Here is a 16,436-nt window from a genome sequence, read left to right as displayed (position 1 = left end):
CGTCTCTATCCAATTTATTTGAAATCTCAGATATATATAATTTACTTAGATTGTGTTTACAACTAGCATGGTGACATTTTCAGTTTTCCTTTATACTTTTAACCTGCATTATCCAATATTTATCAATTCTCAATAGTCTTTCTAGTTTACTAGTTGGGCTGTACAACCACTACATTATAGTTCGTTATGTTTTGCAGATACGTTTGCCAGAAGAAACTCTAAAGTTCTGTTTCTATTTCTATATGATTATGCCTCATGGCTAATATTCTGTTGGATAGAATGTACTTCTTGATCCATTTTACCAATCCTTTTATTATTATTTGTGTTCCAATTTGTCCCTTTCAAGAAAAGTCTGATTCTGTTTTCCAGTAAGAGGGATGTGCTAAGTTTCTTGCTATTTGGTTTAGGTGGTTTTGATGATGCCAAGATGTTGGTGCCAATGACGGTGCTTTTGAAAAACATGTTTACGCCTGCTGAGTTACGCGTGAGTAAATACTTCTATTACTGTTCTAGTTATGGAGAAGAGCAGAACTATATACAGTCCTTTTGTTTTAAACGTGATAAGATTGCTGGAAAAGTTGTAGTGGTACAGACTTATAGTTTGAATTTTTTGATAATTGTTTTTCCTGATTTGGTATATTGATAGAATTTTCACTTCTATCTTATCTTTTACATATGATTAATGAATCTGGTATCATTTTTACAGTCTGATCCAACTCTTCTATCAGACTTGGAAGCTGATATAGCAGAGGAATGCAGTAAAATTGGTCCAATAGAAAGGGTAAAGGTAAGGACTATGGCTTTCATCATTATCCCATAAACTCGTACAATCAATTATGTTAAGTCTACAATTTCCATCAAAGTTATGTCATGTTGCTATCGGGTATAAGTTGCTTGAAGATTGTTTCAAAGGATTTAATGACAAAGTAATATTACTGATATAATTTTCTATGTGTTCAATATGTATATCAATGCAATAGCTATGTTATTGATCTGTGAACTAGAATGCATGTTCCATTCCATGGTTTGCCAATTGTGGGCTTGGACTCTGTGTCCAAAATTAAAATAGACATCTGAACATCAAAGAATGTGAGCTAGTAATAAAAGACTTGAAGGAAAAATGATTATCAACTAAGTCACAGGATACACCAAATTTCATCCATGAAGTTCGAATTTTAGCAAAGTTTTACCCTTTCTGAACTTCATCCGAATATTATGGTGTTTAATATAATATTGTTATTTAATATAATATTATTTGATTTAAAAATAATATTGAGTTATTTAGTTTAATTATTTAGCAATGTAAAACTATTTTGACCATTTTGTGGATATATTACTTATAATTATAAATAAATAAATTTATATAAGTAAAATTTAATGTCTTTTTTTTTTCTGAATTTTTACCCTTGCCAAATTTCAATTGAATTTAATGATCAACGAACTTGAATTTGAATTTGAACCTTGTGACTTAGATTATCAATTCATAAGCCATAATTTCAGGAAGAAGGAAAAACTCTAACAAGAGTAAGTTCTATTTGCCTACTTTTCTTTAGATGGTTATTTTACATTTACCATGATTAATCCTCTTTGTCATGGAGTTGCTGTGCAACATCAACTCGTTTCTCTGAACCATTTTTGGATTAACAATGTTAAATTTAACATATAATCACAATTGTGATTGCTGTTGATAAAAGTAGCTTGAAAGCAGAAGCAAGAAATAAGATATATTAATTGTGACTAGTGGTCAAATGGTTCAGTGCAATATATTATACTAGGCAAAAGGAGCATTCTGCACATTTCAAAGAGCTACCAAAGATAAATAATAATGGAAACTTACAATAAATGAATACATAAGAATAGATAGTTAGAAGTCTACAATTTAATGCTGATTATTCACTAGTAGAATCAACATCAGTCATTACTAATTTGAAAAATGTCTCAAGACAAAGTCAAACAATGTTGGTAGGAAAATGGATTAGGTTAAGGAGAGTTGATGATTCTATTCATGGGGGTTGTATATCCTTTATTCACCCATTCGAAGTTGTTGAGCTAGGAGTCGATGTAGTTTGTATGTTAGGTGGGTTTGGTGAGAATATCTCAACTTTGCACGGGTGTTTCTAGTTGCTACTTTCTGTTGATGATTGGCTTGAAGAGTCTTTGTTGGCCTTGTAGTTGATACATTTCTATCCTTTCCTAGTAGTATCTTTACCATGTACAAAACAACTTCCTCCATGGTTTGCACCTATTGCATCAGGAAGAGGCAGTAAGAAGGAAGCTATCAAGGCAATCAGTCTAAATGGTCCTTGAAGAGTCTGACATCTAAGAGGTCATCTCCCAAAGGAATGATGTTTAATGTTTCGAGTGGCGAGCCTCTCTTTTCAATTCTTTTCCCAAAGGAATATTGTTTAAAGTTTTGAGTGGTGAGCCTCTCTTTGTAATTCTTTTAAAGAATCAAAAGTATTTTTATTTTTTCCTTAAAAAAAATTCATATCCGTGGTGTACTCTTGTTTAGTGATAGATTCATTTCCTGCACTAATACTATTAAATATCTGTGTCTTTTTCAGTTTTTTTTTCTCTAGTATGTATGCTATTCTACTTCTCCCTACTATCCTTTATTGCAGCTTTGACTATTGAGTTTATCTCAGGCATTAGAATACTAATTATTAAATATGTATGATATAGTCCCAAGTTAGTCATTTTTACTGTTTTCATGTAGGTAGATGGTACAATGTATGAAGATATTGAGATAATCACATTTCATGAGTTTCTCCTTTAAAGTGGTCTAGGATTTATATTTTATTTTTTGTTTCAATGCAGGTTTATGAGAACCATCCAAACGGAGTTGTTCAAGTGAAATTCAAGGACCGTCAACATGGTGTGAAGTGCATGCAAGCAATGAATGGTAGATGGTAAGTGATTGTACGAAATCCATCACATTTTTATGAACACTTTATTTGCTTTTCTTATTCATGATGGTTACAAAAGTTTTGAGCACAATTTTTGGGCAGTATTAGATGTCTGGATGCATTGCCACACTTTTTGGTGCTGTTTTTACATTACAGTGTAAAATATATATTGTACATACAGATATACTAAAGTTTGCATGGACACGGATATGGACACAACTTATTTTGTGAACTCCAATATGTATACGGCTGGATATGAGTTCATGAAAAACCATACTTACACCACCGTTAGGGATGGGGGGATAGGTTTCTGAGATGGGGGAACAAAGGGGCCCCCATTTTGGAGGGCAGGTGGGGTGGGCAAGGGGGATATACTGTATACTGTACATGTGGTACTTAAAATGCTAGTCATAGTTTGCAAACTCGTTGAGTACTCCTCGAGTTACCGAGTACACTATTTTCTTCGCTAGGTGAGTACTCATAATTTTAACTATCACGTTTTTATAGACAAAATACATGGGTAAAATTGTTAATGCAGGTAAAATGCTGGTTAAAATGTGTTTTTCACATGCTGTTTTTGCTTTAAAAGCAGGCATTGTATCTTTCTAGATGTCAATTTTTAATTTGATATACATTTTGTAATTGAATTTTACAAAAAAAAAAGTTTCTTTAGGAGATTATAAATTTTAGTTCTTTAAGTTGTCGAGTTTTCATCAAGTTTTCTCCACGTGTTTGCCGAGTTGAAAATTTTGGGCTTGCCAAGTTTTCTCTGCATCCGAGCTGACAAACTATGATGGTAGTTATGAAAATGTGTATATTAAGAAGTCAAATGCCAAGTAGTAAATACTTGAACTTTGAAAATTAAAGTGATCTCAGTGCTTCACTCTTCTTCTTGCTGTAGCAATCAATTAAAAATGAAAATGTGAAAACAAATGAAGCTTGGATGCTTTTTCAAGCAACGAAAGACCATAGATGGGCCCCACATATCCTTAGGGTTTAAATAGAACCAAAGAAACAATTAAAAATATGTTTTTTCAAACATAGTTTTTTATGTTGTTACAACTGGGGAGGCCTGAATGTCCTGAGGGATGCACAGGTGTCCCCCCTTGGTGTTCTGGGGATGTTGGGATGCCCCTGTTTTCCAGTGTCAGGAGCAAAAAATGGTAGCACCGCTAAGGATGCCATAACACAGTACCCAAGTCCCTGGTGCATCCTCGAGGTAGACTGTAAAAATCACATTCACATATATTTAACACAATTTAGAGAAAATTTTTGTTACTTTAACAATGCAGTTTCTACATAAATATTATAGGTTGATTTAACAATTTACTAAGTTGTCGGTTTGGGTTCAAAAAGTTCAGGTTTGAAGAACCGGTTTGCTAGGAAGACAAAATTTTGAAATTGGGTTTGGGTTCATTTGGTTGTTAGTACAAAACCATGAATAAACTACACACACACACACACACAGTTTTATGCAGCCCAAAAGAATGATTGAGATTAGAATCTCACATAGTATCATAAAAACAACAAAAATACCATAAACATTTAATCATAGCATCATATAGGTTTCATTTGTCTAATGGATTATTTAAGCCTTATCATATCTTCTTGTTCATCAAATGCATTAGTTGATTCACAAATATTGCCAATACCAATGGGGTAAGCTGCACCAATAACATTCTCACCTACTGCTTGGCCAATGTATCAGCTTGGAAACTAGACTTTATAACTTGTGGATTTAGACATCCTCTAGCGGCAACCAATGACCTAGGGGACTCATTTACTATATTGACTAGAGATGTAAACTTGAAATGATGTCTGCAAAGTATATGCTTTAAACCCTTTTTAAAATGTCATATCGGTAAGCTACATGATTGAAATGTTAAGCTATGATGCTGAACTTGAAATGAAAACAATTATCTTATTGAAAGCAACATGAAACGTAATTGAATCTGTTATACTGCCTATGCCACAGGAACAACCACTAATTATGTTACCAGTGGCTGCAGGAACAACTGCATACTATCTTACTTCTAAACAATTCTGGAAACTAATCTCTACCAAAAGAGTTGCTCACCAAGTGGGCCCCTTTGGATGAGTGAATGAAGTAACTACTCAGAACTCAAATACTGGATAGAAAGAGTATCATGTTATTCATATTCATCTCATCAAAATACAACTGAGAATTACAGAATCACAAACTTAACTACTTGCTGTTGCATTACAAAAGGATTTCCAACTTTGGAAAATCAAAGCAACTGCTTATTTATCCTATTCTACTGAGAACAAACTTTCCTACACCTAAGATGCCACCATGTGGGTTCAACCGAATCTTTTAATGAATTACAACAAATGTAGGGAATTATTAATCATGAAACAAGTCAACCCAGAATATAGCTCATCGTGCTCCTGGATTTAGGCAGGGGCGTTTTACAATTATGCTGACTTGTTCTTTTTCAACTGTTTGCTGTAATTACTGCAGGGATGTTCCGCCAAGTGCTTAATATCTCTCTCCAGGTACAGTTGACTCGTTTTTTGTGAAGGGTTAGTACAATGTCCAACTTTGAAACATACATTCAAATCATTAATCCATAGAAAAACATTTAATGCACTAACTAACTAATCTTAACTCGCAACACACGGCTACATGAACACAGCCCATTAACCTACAGGAAGAGAACATCTCATTCATTCAGCATGCACGTGTCCAATTCCATTAATCATTCAATAGTTCTTACTTATAGTACCATGTCCATAAACCTTAAAGTATGTGAAAAACATAGAGTTTCACCAATCCACATGTTTATACAGTCATCACAACTTAAAAGTTTTCAAGTATGAACATAGAAAACTATAAAAAGGACTATGAAACTTATCAAAATAGATGCTATAAAATAGTCCCGTCACTTACCAAGTCCTCAAATGCTTATTGCTTTTTCCTTGGTTTTTCATTCAGAGAGCTTGTTTTCTTGTAATTAACATTGTTCTTGAAAATGTAAAAAAAGTAGCTTGCAAGTCCCTTCACCTGTTGAAGATATTGAAAATATAATTTCTCATTGTAGAGAGCTTGCAATTAATTGGATTGGGGTCATTATCAGCAATCAGATATAAAAATTTCATCAAAAGAAATCTTGAGGGCTAGTTTAATTTGAAGTAATAAATATCTGAACTTCAGCAAAATTTGTTTTGTGATATTGCTATCAGGATTTAACTGTGTAGTTTTTCAGTCAAACTCATTGACCCATGTTTCATGAGTAGTGATTCACACAAATCCATCTCTCATGAGAATAAATGGAACACTTAGCACTCGTTGGATCTAGGTGATGCCCACAGAGGTGAAGCACCAAGACTTCCCAGGAGGTCACCCGTACTACTCCAGCTTGAGCGCACTCAACTATGGAGTTTCCTCCACGGTTAAACCCACTTTGGGTTGCAATTAGAGTGGGTTTAACAATGGAGGAAACTCCGTAGTTAAGTGCCAGTTAGAGTGGGTTTAACAATGGAGGAAACTCTGTAGTTAAAGGCCAGTTGCAATTAGAGTGGGTTTAACCATGGAGGATACTCTGTAGTTAAGTGCGCTCAAGCTGGAGTAGTACTGGGATGGGTGACCTCCCGAGAAGTCCTGGTGCTTCACCTTTGTGAGCATCACCTAGATCCAACGAGTGCCTAGTCCTGAGAATTCCATGTTTGGCTCCTGTGGTCACTGCAAATCCTCTACAAAATCTTCCTTGATCATACATAAGTAAGGGATGCAGCAGTGCTTCCTTGATCTTCCATTACCAAGCAAGGACACTCTGAAAACTAAGCAAATCAGTGAGGGAGGGAAGAGAGAATGCTAAAATGATATATAGAAATTAAATAATTTTTCTTTTAAATACATGTAGAGGATTTTGAGGCCAACACCTCTATTCTCACATTGAAGAAAATCCAGTAAATTCAGAGAAATATATGGAAATGCAGAAAATTACGCAAGTACCTTCAATTGCAAAAACATATTTACTCTGAAATTACGTAACTAGATATTTGTTGAAGAGAATCTACAAGTTTGTTGGCATTGAAAACCATTGAGAATGTAGACAAGTGAGGAGTTGTAGAGATTCTATGTGCCACTATTGATGTATCATTGTCAACTTGTCAAACATGTGGCACCATAGTTGAAAAACTCGGATTCGGTAACAACTTGCCAAGCCCCCTAAAAGTTTATTTGGGAAAAAACCAGCCATTTTAAAACAAAACTCTTGAACCTTAAAAAACCGCAAAAATTTAATTCAAAATACATTTTTTTGCAAATTTCAATGAGAAGATGCATCTAATGAGTTAATTAAAGAGATCAAAAAAGCAACAAGCAGAGTTTATATATATATATATATATATATATATAGTGGGTACAAAATCACATTGTCATGAGGAATGCTGATGGAGAGAAGCAAAATAGTAAATAGTTTCTGTCAAACTAGAAGTCTAGAAGCAAATACTAAATACATCAATACAATCGCATCTTCCTCTTCAATAGCTTGCAATCACCTAAGAATGCCTTGGAACCCTTCTCAAGCCTCCAAACGCACAAAACAAAGCTGGTGTTGAAAAAAAGATTTTTTTTGCCTATATAGCTGGAACTCACGCGTGACCGAGGTTTTAGTGAATAATTGCAACTCTACGAGTTTTTGGGGCCGACTGATTTCAGGAATCTGTGATTTTTTTAGAAAAACTCGCCCAGCAAAGAAACTTGGCGATTTGTATCTAATTGTAGATTAAACTGCGATTTTGCCAACTATGTGTGGCATTGTCATGGCCCTTGTCTTTTCAATGTTATCATTTTACCATGTCATCTGAGGTGTGACTAGATGCTATAAACTTCTAAAGGGTTAAAGTTGTGGCCTTTTAATCATGGCCCTATAATATATCAAAATGAAAATTATTGCAGGGGAATTGCACCGATTACAATTCTCACTCACTGGCTGCATAGATTTGAACCTTATTGGGCACCAAGTCCCCAATTTCACGTACAACAAATATGTCTATCTCATCCGTGTCATCCACTCTCGGGAATCATAAGTATTTATCAATAATAAATTATCATCAAATAATGCATCATTCATCATAATAAAAACTAAGTTACCAGATTCTCCCCTGGACCTAGGAATTCCTGGTTCAATTCTCTCAAAAGTCTGGTCCTTGTCAGATTCTGTCAAAAGTCTGCGAAGAGACTGAATTTTGTTGGGAATTCTCTCAAAGGAACCTTGTTTCAAACGACTTTTGAGCGACTTTGGCCACAGAGACCAAATTTTGTTGGGAATTCTCTCTAAGGAACCCTGTTTCAAACGACTTTTGAGCGACTTTGGATTCCAGCATAGGAACCCAGACAGAATTTCAGAGAATTTGGTCAAAAAACACCTTTTTGTTTATGATGGAGCCCAAATTTTTGGCCTCCCTTTTAGCATACTCTCAAATCTTTCATCATAAAATTGATGATATTTTACAATATGCCGAAATCGGAATAAAAGACTTGTTTAAAGTCTCTATCTTCAGAAGATATATCATGCAATTCAATCCATTGCAATCGGCAATATGAAGGGAAGATGAACATTTAGAAATGGTGCAAGGGTTGCTGGAAGTGGATTTTTCTACCTATTATAAGTTCAATGTGAAGGGAATGGCATTTATTCATGTTGCAGCAGAAAAGGGGCATTGTTGCATACTTAAAGAAATACTTAACTCCAGAGCAGATTGTATTGGACTGGGTGATCAAAAGCATAAAAGAAACATTCTGCACTTGGTCATGTGGCGAATCTCATTCTGAAGACAGTACCTGCAGCAGTTTAGAAGTTTAAAAGAATGCCATGAAATAAAATTGATGAGATGCAGTAAACAAATTACTTTATTGATAATGAGACAATAGCTTGGACAGTATGGATAAAAACAGATTTAATATAGTTTTCAGATTTTATACAACAGTCACCTTTGTTGTCATTACTAGCCGTAAAACAAATAAAATTAATTGATGAATCAATGAATATGTTAATGAGCAAGTTGGCTTTGAGCACCAGAGTTCATTTGGTTCGGATGCAAACAGCTGTATATTTGTATAGGTACGATAGTATTTATATGCCAGCGTATAAGCCCAAACTACAATTTCATTCTACAGGCATATAACACATGAAGTTATTCAGAGATTATTTTGACTGAATCTGGAATGGAAGCCTTTTCAATTGTAAGCAAATACTGGAGACTAAGCGTTGTTCGGCGACTAATTCAAGAAGATCCCATGAGAAATGCTAACTACATGTGTATATGAGGGAATCTCTATAAGTTTAAAGAAATCACGGATACAAGCAAGTAAATATATTCATTGTGATCTGTTTGAGCAGCACAGATTCAGATAGACAACAAGAAGAATGGATTTTGCTCAAATGCCTGGACAGACCATTTTTGCAGAGAAAGCTCCAACAGTTGTTGTTTGATAAGTATGAGATTAAGCAATATGATGATTCATAAATTTTTGAATCACATGTGCATCAAGATAAATCCCAAAATTCATACAGCAGCAAATTTCGTCATTTTGAAGTCTTTCTCATACCCATTTGAGATCAAAAGTTTTCTAGACTTTATTATAGATCAGTGGGAGCATCCCAAATAGTTTTGAAATTATCATGCGATTAACAGGGAGCATGATGTGTGGCAGCGTGTACCATCAGGGATGTGATATGTTGTTTTCTACACAAATCTCGAATACTGGAGTCATTTTCCAAGAAACTTTGGTGTTTTGAAGCGATTCTTTTTTCTCCTTTCATTCAACGATCATGAGGATTACGGTGCCTATATTTCACAAAACTGCTGGAGCATTGGTTATCATTTAATATTATTTGATAATTTACGTCTCATGATTTTTGACGCAGGTATATAGATTATGCAATTAGGAAGCAAGTGATTGTACAGTCATGGACGGAAGAATTGTTGGACAAGAGATCCTGTCAGAAGCAGCTTTCAATATCTAATGGCATTGTGTATTTATTGGAGCCGCTGAGTATATTGGAAGCCAAGGAAGGATTGTTGTAAACATTCAATAAACATGAATTTCTTATTCGAGTAGTCGCCTGAGAGTATGGAGCCCATCAGACTAAAAACTGTGAAAGCCCGTTTAGCAATAGGTTTCTCCATGGAAAATGGTTGGAGGAGTGAAATATCCCAAATGGATATTTGCTCTGCTGCTGCTATAATGTTTAATTATATAAATTATGTTTTCCTGTAGATTTTTCTTTGATCTTATAGAGCTAAACAGAAGTTGCAGAAGAATGTTGTTTCTTTTTGTATTTTTCAGAATATAGGTATTACAATGAATAAATAACATTAACTGATAAAATAGAAGCGATAGAAATCATATGCAAGAATACATACTAATTTGAAAATGATTCTAAAACTGTACCAACAGAGTTTGATTTATTTCAGAATAGTACCAATATAGATGTACTTCAAACAAGGTTGATGCCAGCGGAAGATGGGAACCTAGCTATAGTCAAACAAGTTCGAATGATAAAGCCCAAGTTGCTGCAATAAAACAACTCTAGTCTGCTGCAAATAAATACCTCAGAATTCCTCACGTGAGCTGCTATAAAGAAACGCCAGGCTGAACAAAAGTGGCCGCCTTCCCTAAAATTCTTCTACTTGCAAAGTGTGACTGCAATACTAGAAATTAATCCTCTGCCTTGATCAAACTGTATGCATAAGAACTTTGAATATGATCTTGTTGAGGGCTATGTCCCAACAAATCTGCTCTCAGCACTAGGGTTTGCGTCCTAGGTGAGGAATGCTCTTCCAGAGCAACGACGTCCAAAATGGGTTGACAAAATGATATATGATACTCACCTTTAGGTTGCCTTCTCCTTATATCCCCTCTCCAAGGCAATTCAAACCCTAAAAGAACCTTAAAGTGGAATTCATTTGGACTTTATAATATAACATTATTTTCCCCAATAAAGTCATCCAAATAGAAAGAAATCATTACTTTATTAATGACAAATATCTCTAAGCATCAAATAAGTCCTGGTTAGTGATAATCAAATAGTAGAGACTAAGCTCTTTCCAACGAGCTATCACACATAGGCAAATCGATCCAGATGGAGCCAAAAAACTCCTTGTTACTCCAAAATGGCTAAACACTTAGCCTTATTTAAATTATTAAAATGCGAACTTTGGAGAATATTTAAATATATTAAAGTATTTCCCAAGTAGCCAAAGAACAACCCAAACACCTCCAAAACATGAAACTGAGTTTGTCACCTGCCTGTGACTGATGCCAGACAACCTGGGCCAACTGGCAGTCTCACCCTCAAATCTAGGGATACTCCTAAAAAATAGGGAACACACCCAAATCTCCTAAAATTGAGACCAGGGGTGATCTCATAGAACCTCAACTTTGGAAAATGTCACAACCTCCTAAAAGGTAGGAGTCTCCTAAAATCAAGGAACTGCCTGCTAAAAAGTAGGAGATTGAGTCTGTCACTCTGAAACTGAGTACTAATGAATCTCCTCTGCTATGTGCATCTTCAGAGTGTGTTAGTGAAGTAGGGGTTCTTCCTAAAAATTAGGAGATGCGTGCAATGTCTCCAAAATGCCCCCAATGGTCTTTGGAAGCCTCCTAGACAACTCCCAATCAATCTCCTAAAATTAGGGATCCCTCCTAAATTTTAGAAACCTGTTGTTGACTGCCCAAACCAACTTGAAAAGCTCATGTCTGGGTCTATGTGCTCTATATGAGTCCCCTACATACTTTATTGGCGTATGGGAACTCTAGTAGTAGGCCAATCCATGAAGAAATGTTTGTCATCCTAGAAAGGGGATATTACAAGGAGGATGCAGTCCCAACGAAAGATAATAATGAATACACAAAATGATTCCTAAGCCCATGCGGATCTGGAGTTTAGAGACTATAGGAGTATGTAGTAGCGCCCAAAATATCACCGACAGGAAACATTTTTAGTCGGGAGTCATGAAATGTGTGGGCTGAAAGTTATGTTATTTGGAGATATACACAGGAAACACACATGAAAAATCCAAGACTTGTGCGAATATATATTGGACCGAAGCTCCTGTATAAGATAATGCATGCTGAAGTAAGGATTCAAAGCCTTTGATCTAATACCATATGGGAACCTTTGTGTTCCTATATCTACCATCACGTCGAGGAATAGCATCACATGTTCAAGTCCTGAGCTTTTCACGATTGTCTATTAATAGTGCTAGAGATAGAGAAGCATTAGTTTTTTATTTGTACGAACTCAATTAAATATTGAAATTGATTAGTTACGGTGATTAGGTACTCTGAAGGGATGTGTTGTTTTATCAAGCACCTCTTCATCATTTATAAATATGAGATGTAAAAAGCAAGAGAATCAATATGCATAATTCATATTCATATACAATTTCCTAAAAATCTAACATACTCAAGCTATTATTGCACATTTGATAAATTATGTTCTATTGGTGAAGATTGAATGATTGAGCAAAGCTTGTGGATTTGGATTATTGATAAAGATTTACGCAATTCTGAGATAAATTTGCCGTAGATGGATCATCCACAAAGATTGTCTTTATTGCAATTTTATTTCTGGCATAATCAGTAAGCATAATTTTTTATTTTATTTTTTAGAGTTGGAAATATTATTAAGTTGCGTCCTTTATGATTATTTTAAAATTCTATAAAATTTATATGACAAATAAGTGAATAGGGTCGATTATAGCATTTTAAACTTGATTATTGCAAATATTATGAAATATTTAATTGTTTCCATATTTGTGTCTAGTTTGTCTCTTCAGGAGCTGAAGCACATTCTAGACTAGTTTAAAATTGCGTCTATATATTTGATTTGTTGCGTCTTGATTCCTAAATTGTTTATGGTTAAGGTGCATAGAACTTTATGAAGTTGTATGAAATAACTTATAATATTGACTTTGTTTGCCCTTTAAATTTTGGCACTAGTCTTTATATTATTCATGATTCATAATCCATATGCTGGCAATTATTTCATTTTTTTCCTTAGAAGAATTAATATATTCATTTGTTGCAGTTATCCATAGTTTGAAGTTTTTTCATTTGTTGCTATGTCGCTTTCCAAAGTTGCGGAAGAATAATCATGGCGACATAGCAACGAGTTAACATCTGTCCGTGGGACCTAACTGAAGGTAAGATCGCTAGAAGAATTATATTGCTATGGAAGTTGTGGGAAAAATAACCAAAGCAACATAAAGATAGTGTGACACATGGAGATGATGGGACCTAACTCAGCTACAGGTCGCAAAAAAGGAATGCGTTAGATTAAGTTGTCCAGATGGCACACTCAAGTTAGTTAGAATGTTTGACTATTAGAAAACGTTGCCTCTTTATGAACCATCAGATCAAAAGAAGATCCATGATTGTTGTTATGTCGCTTTAGAAAGTTGCTTGATTGTTAATGATAACAACATAGTGACAGAACAACATGTGTCCCTGTGGGCCATCTCCTTTTGCGGCTGATGCGGTTGTAAGACGAAGTGCCAAGTGTTTGCATTTGATTGGTTTGATACAAAGCAGAGCCAGGTTCTTAAGAAAGTATTTTCACTGTCGATCTTCGGACTAATCGATGGTTGTCGCTATGTCGCTATAAAAAGTTGGACAAAAGATAAATAAAGCGACATAACGACAGTTCAACATGTGTCCTGATGGGCCCATTATATTTCACTTAGTGCCACGAAGCAAAGCATTCCGATGTCAGATTCTCCAAGCAATGGAATAGTGCCACCTATCTGCCATGATGTGTATAGTTGGAAAGTGGACCCACACCATGAAACAAATAGAAAATTAATAACTTAGTTTCACCTTCAGATCAAAAAGAAATCAACGGTCATTGTTATGTCACTATGGAAAATTGCCCAAATGTTAATCATAGCAACATAACGACACGTGTACATGGAGGGACCTACAAAGGAAGTTATAAAGGAAAATTGCTATGTTTTAATTGTGATCGTTGGTTTAAGATCGATGGCCAAAATTCAAAACCGTTGTGACTGTCGGAATATGAATTATACAAACTTGGCGCCAACCAACAAAATATGAAGGAAACAAAGAGTTTAATAAGGTGTTCGGAAGCCGCATGAAGAGAACGGTTTCCAGGTGTTCTTAGTGGTGCCATGGGATCAAGAAATTGCGGGGAATGATGTCATGCGTCCATACCATGTTGAAGATTGGATATTTTCTTTCTATTTTGTGATTGTTGCTCTACCAAGAATTGAGGGATGACATAAAACTATAAATGTAATCTCATTTGGCAATACAAAGGTCGGCAAACTTGATGGTGAATTGGTCTGTAATTCCATTTACCCTATTTGCTTGTCATGCTTTGTGGCCCATGCATAGAGTAGTTTTGCATTAAGAGTTGAAAGGCAATCATGTATGACTTTGTGAATAATCAGATGAATTCCATTTCATTTTGATGTTTGCAGTATAGTGATTTCATTTACTTTTTTCATATATGGTTCTGTTTCTTCTCTTGTTAGTTTCATAACATGTTAGATAGTTTCATTGGGAAATGAAAGATAAATGTGTATGAATCTATTAGTTATTGGTTGGATTCCATTTCATTCAAGGCTGATAGTGAAAGCAGTTCCATTTGCCCTCATGTGCATATCTTCTTCATTCGTCTTTGTATTTAGATGGTTAATCTGCATTTAGAATAGAAGTAAGGGTTAGAAATATCAAGATAATCTACTATAGTCATTCCATTGAGTGTGATAGGTTATTCAAATCCATCTTGCCTGACTTGTTTGTGCCTACAAACAATTTGGTTATCCTTTATTGTTCTTAGGTTAAGAGCTTATAATGTCAAGGTTTCCGGTCTCATAAAAACATATTTATTGCATATCATTGCAAATCATAGGAAGCTGTACCTAATAATTCAGAGGGCAGTGATATGATACATACATTGACCCATTTGTTGATAAACATCCTTTTGTCTCTCCAAAATATTGGGTATCCAAGAGTCAGGTTATAAAATCTAATAGGAGGACAAATTGTTAACCAACAATTTTTGGCGACTCTGCTAGGGACTGGAATCTAAGCTCAGTGTTTGGTTTCTTGTTCTTAGAATTCTAAAAGGTGTCTTCCCTAAGATGAAGATTGGCGACTTCTTATGAAGGACCTGTGCCTTTAGTCTAAGAAGGTCTAGTATAACTCAATGACCATGCCGGATTCAAAGACTGGGAGAAGGCCAAGGCCTAAACCCACTCTCCAAGAACTTAATGAGATTACTGACAAGCTGCTGCAAGAGCTTGTACTTCTATACAAAGAAAGCATCTCCCATGCTGTCCAAAAGAATATTAACATTGACGATGATCATGTTTCTGCATCCTTGTGGAAATGTGTTCTCCAAATTCTACAAGCTGAAAGACATGCAAAGAGAGGAGTTGAGGTTGACGCAAGCAGGGCTGAAGTTCGTTCCTACTCTTGAAGAACTGCACACCACAAACGACAAGGTTCTTCATGAGCTTTTTGAACAGTATAGAGAGAGCATCTCTTATGCATCTCGAGAAAACATCAGCATAGAAGATGATCATATGTCAAATATGTTTTGGAATCACATATGTGCCCGTTTCCAAAGACTCAAAGACCTACAAGAAAGTGAAAGAAGGAAGCTGAAACAAGTACATATAGTTGAGCATGAAAAACCCTTGGTAAGGTCACCTGACTCTATTCCTTATGGTTTTCAAATGTTTAAAGAGCAGGTCAATATCCCTAATGTGAGCACCAAGGAAAGGCCAAGACCTGAACCTACCCTTGAAGAGCTCCATACAATTAAGGACAAGGTCTTCAAGAAGATCTTGTTAATTCTTACAGAGAGCCTCAATAAAGGAGATGACCCCAAAGCAAAGAAGATATGGGACCACCTTTGCAACCTATTTCACCAGTTGAAGAATCAACAAAAGGACAAGAAAAAAGAGCTAAAGCTGAAGATAGCATCGGCACCTGATTATGAAGCTCCCATGTTAATGTCCCCTGATTCTAGTTCTCATGTTATTGTAGTCTTTGGTAGACAAGAGGCTATTCCTAACGTTATAGATCGAAGTGAAATACTCCATCAGAGTCCTTTGATGATCATCTACCTGCACTAGAACATTCCACTTGTTATCTACCAAGAGCTACAAATGTGATTCGAGTTGAAGAAAGAAGCAATGAAGTTCATAATGAATAATGGTTGTGTCAACATGAGGAGGAACTTCATGAACCCACTGGTAAGAATCTTATCTTTGATAAAGATGTGATTGAAGGAAAGAGTCTTGAGACCAACTGTTAGTTGTAGAACAATCATTTCCATTTGTAGACACAACTTTCACTTATAGTGAGGAAGAGGAGGTTGTCTGTGGTTTCTTGTCACCCTTCCAAATGGATGAACCCTCTCAAGATGACCCAACTATGAAATTAAAACTCGAAGAAGGGTCATTGGCTTTTGATTTTCTTTTTGTGCATTCAAATTGTGAAGGCAGTGATAATACACTGAAAGA

The 16,436-nt window shown here is 35.4% G+C and overlaps 1 protein-coding gene across 1 annotated transcript in view; it reads left to right on the top strand.

Moving 5' to 3' along the window:
* Positions 1 to 16,436, top strand: part of ELF9 (RNA binding (RRM/RBD/RNP motifs) family protein) — a 200,881-nt gene that overhangs the window by 150,437 nt on the left and 34,008 nt on the right. Inside the window, exons 11-13 of the mRNA XM_089801353.1 lie at positions 408 to 484; positions 707 to 787; positions 2,818 to 2,909. Of these exons, the coding sequence (XP_089657479.1) occupies positions 408 to 484; positions 707 to 787; positions 2,818 to 2,909 (250 nt within the window). The remainder of the gene's footprint in view (positions 1 to 407; positions 485 to 706; positions 788 to 2,817; positions 2,910 to 16,436) is intronic.

This window comes from Cupressus sempervirens, chromosome 9 (genome assembly GCF_028749045.1).
Source record: "Cupressus sempervirens isolate cs-2001-9-10 chromosome 9, ASM2874904v1, whole genome shotgun sequence".
Taxonomy (NCBI): Eukaryota; Viridiplantae; Streptophyta; class Pinopsida; order Cupressales; family Cupressaceae; genus Cupressus; species Cupressus sempervirens.
The sequence above is the reverse complement of the archived record's forward strand: the minus strand, read 5'-3'. Positions and strand labels throughout refer to the sequence as shown.